At 45.0% G+C, this 9,023-nt stretch overlaps 1 protein-coding gene across 1 annotated transcript; it reads right to left on the bottom strand.

Moving 5' to 3' along the window:
- Positions 1 to 619: 619 nt before the first annotated feature.
- LOC311058572 (protocadherin-15-like) lies at positions 620 to 8,636 on the bottom strand (the record flags this gene model as incomplete). Its single annotated transcript, XM_084076034.1, has 3 exons — positions 620 to 2,228; positions 7,811 to 7,993; positions 8,632 to 8,636. The coding sequence occupies 3 exons, from the start codon at positions 8,634 to 8,636 to the stop codon at positions 620 to 622; spliced, it is 1,797 nt and encodes a 598-aa protein (XP_083932160.1).
- Between the last annotated feature and the right edge of the window lie 387 nt (positions 8,637 to 9,023).

Genomic DNA, 9,023 nt, shown 5'->3' with positions numbered 1-9,023 from the left:
TCCGGAACCGGAGGAATCAGAGGGAACGGATTCAACATTGAGGACTGGTTGGAACAGTTTCTTGAACCGATTTGTCACACTGTCAGAGCTGGAATGGACTGAATTCACTATAAAATTACAATACCGGTGGTTCTCAAACTTAATAATTTCAAGGACCAACATTTGTACACTCTGACAGTGTACAAATGTAACCAAATGGACCCTTACGGGTCCATTTGGTTCCATTTGTACACTCTCAGAGTTACATACCTGTAAGGGTCCATTTGGAGCCCCCTGTAGGAATAGTTAAAGGGTTAAGGAATCGGACCGTTAAGAGGGAATCGTTTTTTAGGAACCGGAATTGTTAATATCCTTCCCAACCCTACTCAGGAGCTGGTACTAACCCTGAGTTTTGGGAACCCAGAACTCAGAACTTGTACAGTACTTTCAAAATGTTTCTAAAACAGTGAAAAGAGCACATCTAGTGTTTTTTTTTTAAATGATGTGTGTGGTTCTGGTTAAAATGGAAACATAAAGAAAAAGTTATCACAGAACTTCACAGGTTCTGGAAAAGGTTCTGGGTTAACTCTTCAAAGTGGGAAAGAGCCAAGTGGAGACACAAAAAGAAGCGAGAAGCCAGTCAGAAAATGGTGGACTGAGAGGTAAAGTATTCACTGAGTTCGTGAGAGACGGAGTTCAGCCCGTTGGAGTTCAGCTGGCTGACGCCAGAGTGCTCGACCTCTGCGGTCACGTTCACGTGGTTTGTTCCGTTCTCAGTCATGCTCACGTGGTTTGTTCCGTTCTCAGTCATGCTCACGTGGTTTGCTCCGTTCCCATTCATGTTCACATGGTTCATCTCGTTCTCAGTGAGCTCAACCTCCGCGATCACGTTCACATGGTTCGTTCCGTTCCCGTTCATCTTCACATGGTTCGTTCCGTTCCCAGGAGCGTCTACGTTCGTTGTCAGGTTCTGCCGGTCGCAGTTCTCTGGGTTTGGCGTGCTCAGCTGCCCCTCGTGAGGTTCCGAGCTGACCTCGTCCGATTCTTGGGTCACTTGCGGAGTCTTGACGAATTTGGGCACCTTGTTGCCTTTGTCCACTTGGCTGTACATGTTGGCGACGGCGTTCTCCAGTTCGGCGAGGTTCTTGATGTTTTTCAGGATGCCCTTGAGCTCTCTCTTCTTCCCGCCTCCTAGCTCGCCGTCGGGCGTCGGGAGAGGGGGGCGGCCGGCGCGGGCCGACACCGGGCGGAGGGAGGAGACGGGCGGCAAGGAGGTCGGGACGAACTGGACGGCTGGGGGGCGCGCACGATCGCCCGCGGGAGGAGTGGCGGGAGGGAGCGGAGGGGGAGGAGGGGGAGCGACCCGCTTGGTGGGAGGAGGGGGTGGTGGGGGAGGAGGAGAGGGTGGGGTCACGGGCGGGTGGAAGTTAGGAGGCGGCGGTGCCGGCCGCTGTGGAGGTGGAGGAGGGGGTGGACTGTCGGGCGGGTCCGGTATGATCTCCACCGTGATCTCACACGGCTCCGCCGTCATGTTGCTGTAGATGGAGATGGAGCTGAACCTCCTCAGGACGGGCGGGGTGGGCCTCAGGGAGGCCGGGTAGGGAGGGGAGTCCTCCTCCTCATCCTCCTCCCCCTGGGTGATGATGAACCTCTGCGGGATGTCCCGGCCCACGGAGAGGGGGCTGTAGGGACAGTCCAGGAGGGAGAGCAAGGTCTCCGAGCTGACCTCCAGCGTGTCCACGCCGTCGCCGTCCCTGAGCAGGACGGGGGAGGGGGAGGGGGAACCCCCGTGGGAGCTCTGCCTGGCGGAGCTCCAGTCCTGCTTGGCCTGCTGCTCGAACTGCCTGGCCTGCTGGCGGACCGACAGCTTGGCCTCGCCCCACGCCGCCACGTCCGGGTCCTCCGGTGCCTCCTCCCTGCCTCTCACGCCCGCCAGGAGCAGCCGCATCTCCCACTCGACCGGGTCCATGAGAGACTGTCTCTGGAGCGTCTCGTAGCCGCCCCGAGGACCCTGAGAGGCGCCCGTCCCTCTGTCGGGCAACAAGGGAGTGAGGGGGGCGTCGTCGTCGTGGTAGACGGGGTTGTGGGTGGTGAGCGGGCGGTGGTCGGACAGGAAGGTCACGTTGCTCTCGGATCTGGGAGGGTTTCCGTGCAGCAGGGCTCCGTTGCCTCGGGCTGCGAGGGCTCGACAGGCAAATGTGCTAAGATGCCTCTGACGATCAGCCGCCTCAATGACAGACTTTTTAACCCTGCTCCCCGGTTAAAAGAGACGGAGGTGGAAAACAAAGAAAGAAGACTTGAAACAGGGGAAGAGTCGACAGTTAAAAGGAGGCGGAAAGCGGAGGAAGAGAGGGTTGGCTGGCGAAGGAAGGCGAGGGCGACTACTGTGCTACCATTTAGTTCCACAGACTTCACTCACATGCCTAGCGTCACATGCTATTCAGTCTTATGCTGGTAAATTCAACCAAGCAATCTGACTGTCCAAAATGGTAGATATCCGAGAGAAGTTATTCATTTTTGTTAATAACATTCAGATCTACAATCACGTAGCAATTCATTGATCAGCTTTATTTGTCCTACGACTAAGTATTAGTGGTTAAATCAACAGCGATTATTATAAGGAGAGGAAATATTTTATGCATCCATTTTTGCAAAGATTTAAACAAATTATATATATTTTTTAATTAAGTGGGCTGTGATTAAACCAGATCAGAATAAACTATTATTTTCTATTGAGGCAATTCTATCCACATAAGAAAACTGGAGTGTGAACTTGGATGAACTTGACTGAGTGAACTTGAATTCTCCCTAAGTGTTTTCTCATGGTTACTTTTCTCTTTTTTTTTTGCAAGAGCTATTGAGTGCCTATAAGCTTTTTGCAAACATACCGTACATACTGTACTTGCGTTCATCTCTAGTCAAATTAAACAGCATCCTGTCAAGTATTATGCCTAAGGCAGTCAAATATACATTCAAAAGGTTACACATTCAAAAAACGTTTTGTTTGTGTAGTGAACAGTGTTTAGCATCATCCCGCTGTTGCGGAAATATTGCTAAGTACTCACAGAATGTGGAAAGAGTTACGCCATAACTCTGTGGGAACGGACATGCCCCTCTGTAATTATTATGTACAGTACATAACGTAGTACTTTTGTCGGTACACTTTGTACCTACTCTGTTTAATAAATATTCAAGCAAACGAGGTTAAAAATCATCTTAAGTACCGAAAACATTCCGTTCTCATCCATTAAAGCCCAGAAAAGAGGTGGACATTTAGTATTCAACTAATTAAAGGCATTATGGGGTTCAGAAAGCCTTTTCCTGTGTTATGTTTGTTTATCCACTTATATAAACAGCATAATAACGACTCAAGCGACGACAGACAGTTTATCCGTTTGTTTACTTATTCCGCGCAGTTTTCTACAGCCACGGTTCACCTGCGATGACGCGACCACCCGTCTTAAAGGAATAATGAACTGCCAAGATAACAGCAGTGCTATAACTATCTATTATTGATCTAAATACTAAAAACAATCTGTTAGAGCCAGTGGTGGAAAGTATACATTTACTCAAGTACCGTACTTAAGTAAAGTTTTGAGGTATTTTTTACTTTTTCTCTGTATTTACAGTTTTCAATACTTTTACTTCTACTCCACTACATCTCAGAGGCAAACATTGTACTTTTTACTCCATTGCATTCGTTTGAAAACTTTAGTTACTAGATACTTTGTAGATTTCGATTCTTATTACAAAACATACATTAACCAACTAAGCCCTATATACTTAAGATATTTGATAATAGACGATGCACAAGCTCACAACGTGTCGCTTTGCGACGCGTTGTGAGCTTGTAGATCTGCTATTTTCAAAATATGTTTTACACATTTTGAAAACATGAAGAGTACTTTTACTTTTGGTACTTTTAAGTATATTTTGATGCCAAATTGCCAATACTTTTGGTACTTTAAAGTATATTTTGATGCCAATACTTTTGTACTTTTACTCAAGTAAATCTTTTATACCAGACTTTCACTTGTAACAGAGTCAATTTCTACGTTGTGGTATTGGTACTTTTAATTAAGTAAGACATCAGGGTACTTTTTTCACCACTGGAAATAATGTAATTCTTGACCTAAATACATAACAATCTGTCAGGACCGCAGCTCAAGAACACAAACAGGGAAGAGTAAAAGCAACATCTCCTCCCGGGGTGTCAAAATCATTTAGGGTCTGGGGCCTGATTGGGAAGAAATTCCACTTTATGCACGCTGAACCAGCTGTTGGCTAAAAATAAAGGGCCGTGAATCATTTTCTTCCACGAAATCGTCTTGCTTTGTGGGGCTGCATCTGGCCCACAGGCTGCCAGTTTGAAAGCACTGATCTACCCAAAAAATCTCTGCATTAGTCCAGTCAGAGTCAGTGACTGATGACACTAAAAGACTGTGATGTGAAGTAAATTGTGAAGGAACACTAATGTGGGACTCTAGAATGTGGGACGGCTACAGGGACGTCTGCAGTATTAACCACTTTCAACCTGGTGTCCCTATTTTGGACATGTCATTGTAGGGGACATTTTGAATTCAGCTTGTAGCTTGTAGATCAGCTATTTCTGGAGGGGGCTTGTACATCAGCTATTTTCACTATTCAAAGTATGTGGGGCTTAGTGGTTAAAGCAGAGTAGGCGACCACTAAATCATTTGAGTTTCACTTTTTCACTTTTTAGCAAAAAACTAAATTCAGACAGACTGTTGAAAAATAGGCGATCTTACATTGCCTATGTTTTTCTTTTTGTTGCAAAGTATATCGTCTCTGTTGGTTGGAAACCTCAAACAGTCCAAAAGTGTTACTTTTCAGGATTCAACTTCAAAAGCATCAAAAGTAGCAGATCTACAAGCTCAAAACTTGCCGCTTCGTGCCGCGTTTTGAGCTTGTAGATCTGCTACTTTTGATGCTTTTGCGTGACACTGTAGTATGATCAAGTAGGGCATTAATTTACGGAAAAACACGTTAGAATATGGAGATAAGAGGTTTCTGACCGACAGCAACGATATAGGGCTTAAGTGGCTAAAGCAGAACAGGCTACCGCTAAATAAAGGGAGTTTAACTTTCACTTTTTAACTTTTTTAACACACAAAAACAAAAACATACCGCTGAAGGACACTAATCATATTTAATAACTGTGTGGGGATGTGGATATACTGAGGGGAAGACATAAGCAGCAGGATGAAGTCTACAGTATACTGTACTGGGTGAAATGTATACGTACTATATACTGTATGACGTGTTGGGGTATAACTAACTACTGTGTACTTACTGCAGTCTGAATCCAGAGAGAGAGAGAGATGGAAGACGTATGGAATGGAAGGCAGAAACAGAGGAAGGATGAAAAGGAAGAAATGTCAGAGGTGTGAAAGTAGAAACTGTGACACGGAAATATAATAAGCTAAACTGTTTACAAAAGAAAGCGTGCTGCAGCGCACACGCGCGCGCGCACACGCACACACACACACACACACACACACACACACACACACACACACACACACACACAGTAACCATGCACAGACTTAGCAATTGCATCCATACACCCAAACAAACACCTTTTCTATGCGGGAAACTTCAGATTCTAATGGGGTCGTTTATGGGATCAGCAGCTCCCCCTTGTTTGCAGCGCAGCGTGGACAAATTATCCCAAAACAAACAAACAAGCTGTTCTGTTTCTGGGAAATAGAACAATTAAAAGCCTCAAGCTCAGTGGTTCTCAAAGTGGGTGCCAGGGGGTCCCCAGCAAAAGTAGTTAACGTATAGCATCACAATCTCTTTAACCACTTTATCCATTTACGTGTTGGCTATTCAAAAATAGCAGATCTACAAGCTTGTACATCTGCTATTTTTGAACATTTTTTAAAGATATCGGAATGTTTGGAAAATATTGAACATAAATCTTCTCTTCTGGGGGTCCCTGTCAAAACATTTTCAGACGGGGGGGTCCGTGGCCAAAATACATATACATTCAGGGGACTTTGACAAGAAAGGGTTTGAGAACCACTGCTCTAGCTCGCCGTTTAGCATCGGTCAACAACAACAACTGCAGTGAGTGTTGCATCAGCAGCTCTTTACGGCCTACCATTAAAGTACCATTAAAGTAGCAGCGTTGGTTTAAAATGCATTAAATCAAAATGTCCAATCCCCCCCCATTTACCACCGCTACTGAGTGATCAATTTAGCTTCCATCTTGTTCAATCGGGAAAAAAATAACGTTTCATTGCTCATTCAATTGTGCTAATGGAAAAAGCATTTAAGACATAAAGGCCTCCTAACGCTGATGGGGACAGCAGAAAAGCAATCTATCACTAGTGGTGGACAAAGTACTCAATCCCAGTACTTGAGTACTGTATTACTCCTGGTCAAATATTACGCCACTAAAAGTGAAGGTTGCTATCAGTCAAATTTGGGCTTGAGTTAAAGTACTTGGGTACTTGCTTTTAACTATTCAAAAGTACATAATGCCTTTAAAAATACTCAAAAGTACACATTACAAAGTGAAAATAGCAGATCTACAAGCTGACAAGGCATCTCATCACGGCACGTTGTGAGCTTGTGGATCTCCTGTGTGAAAGAGTGACAGTTAAATATTTGTATTTGAAATGTAGTGGAGTGAAAGTATCCACAAATACAAATATACCGGAGTACAGGTACTCAAGTGAAAGTACTTCATTACTGTCCACCGCCGTCATAGCAGAGAAAAAGCAATCTATCACAGCACCAGTTACCACGGACGGGTCAGACTCCTCTTGTCTTTTCAATTCCCAGTCAACCTCGATCTCTTTTATGAGTTAAAGCGTGGCTCTCACCTTGAGAGAATGTCATTGTGACGGTCACACATGAGGTCTAATTGGAAAGACACCCGTCAAGCGCAATCCTAACAAGCAAGCGCAGTGACTGAACACATGACAAAAAGAGCATCGCATTAACGCAGCGAGGTCCCCCTCTGAAGCGATGATCCAAGGTGTCACTCTGTCTAAAGCTCAACTGGATTTAATGTCTCCAGAAATCAATATCCACATACAGGACTGTGATTGTGCTTATTTTAAAACAACAAGATGAGGTCCAACGAAAGGCACTTGGAGAGCAGACAGAGAGATAATATCCCCAGAGAGGGCATGGCGCTACAACCATTCAGCTAGGGCTGAACGATATGGACAATATCACAATATTCTGACCAAACAGAGATATTGTGACAAAGAAAATAGATGATCTACAGGCTTACAATGCGTTGTGATGTGAAGCGCTGTGAAGCTTGTAGATCTGCTATTTAAGCAATGTTTGAACATGTTTGAACGTGTAAAATAGGGCTTACGTTCAAACCAGGAATAGACAACACTTAAGTTATCACAATGTTACGATAATATAATATAGATATATTGCCCTCAACATCCGGTACCTGATTGTCAAAGCAAATGATGGCATAGAATGTGCAACACTTAGAACATAGAACTAATGCATTTAATCAATTATTTAAAAAAACATATTGATAATTTAATAAAATAATCCTACAACCTATATATAAATGTTATTATAGGTGAAAAGTTTTAAAAACTCTACAAATCTATAAGCTCACAACGCGTCGGTTTTGCGAAGCACCGTGAGCTTGTAGATCGGCTATTTTCACCATTTCTGCACGACACCTGCGATGAATTACGGAACAACACGTTTGGTTAATCGATACGTTGCACCTGAAAAATAACACATAGATTATTCGATTAATCGAAAGAGTAATGGATAGAATAATGGCTAATAAAAAAAGAACGAGAGGTCAGTTTTCACTCACATGTCGCCGACATCTTCGTAGAGCGGGGTGGTAGGGGTGGGGGTGGGAGCAGCAGGTCCGGCAGCGGGGCTGGCGGCCGCCGCCGGAGGGGGGGGAGCCCTGGCCATCGGCGGCGGAGGCTTCCGGACGCCCATGCCAGTGGCCGCTTGGATCCTGGCTGTTTTGGCACACTCAGCCTGTAGCCTGTAGTAAAATGTGTAAATGGTGCGTTTATATCATTGCCGTCGGGCAGAAACCTCTTATCTCCACATTTTTTACTTTTTGTGTTTTTTTTCCCGTAGATTAACGCCCTACATGATCATACTACGGCGTCACACAAAAGCATCAAAAGTAGCAGATCCACAAGCTCGAAACGCGGCGCGAAGCGACGCGTTTCGAGCTTGTGGATCTGCTACTTTCGATGCTTTTGAATTTGAATCCTGAAAATTAACAGTTTTGGACGTATGAGGTTTCCACCCGACAGAGACAATATAGCGCCTTTATCCAAAGCGCTTCACAGTGTGCATTACATTCACCCATTCACACACACACACACACACACACACACACACACACACACATTCCCACACCAACCAGCTCATCGGGAGCAGTTTGGGGCTCGTCAAGTGTCTTGCTCAAGGACACTCCAGTGCTAACTCAGGGAGAGCCGGGGATCAAACCAGCGACCTGTTTTCTAAGCGCACGTTCTACCTCCTGAGCCACTGCCACCCCGTGTAATTTCAATTGTCACCAATTAATCAATTAGCATTTCCCATTGTTATTCATGTTGGGTTTTTTCGTGCCGACGGTGAGACAGCGCACGCTAAGCATTATCATCTCACCACATAAGTGTGAACGCAGCTTAAGCCTGACTCAACCATTTCCCAAAACCTTCACACCCCAAACCCCCCACACAATTTTCCCCATCTCTTTGGAATATTGTTATTACATATGGTTAGAGGGAGTCCCATGAATTATGCATGGCACCGCGTGCACGCAACGCACACAAGCTTCCGCAGAGCTTTTCTTTTTGCAAATGAGAATCATAACCAGAAGCTGCCCGCAGGGCAATGGAGGATTTGGGTGAATTCGATCTCCACTGACAAATGGAGTGGCTCTTATAGAAATAAATAACAAGTAATGGTGGAATGAGTTACTGTGTGGTTGTAAACACATTGTGTGCACAGAACAACAGAATAACAATAGCTGCTACGCAGCTTATTAACCCTGGCGT

The sequence above is a fragment of the Gymnoscopelus microlampas genome (assembly GCF_963454915.1).
Source record: "Gymnoscopelus microlampas genome assembly, chromosome: 13".
Lineage (NCBI taxonomy): Eukaryota > Metazoa > Chordata > Actinopteri > Myctophiformes > Myctophidae > Gymnoscopelus > Gymnoscopelus microlampas.
Note: the sequence above shows the minus strand (reverse complement) of the source record. Positions and strands in the feature narration are given on the sequence as shown.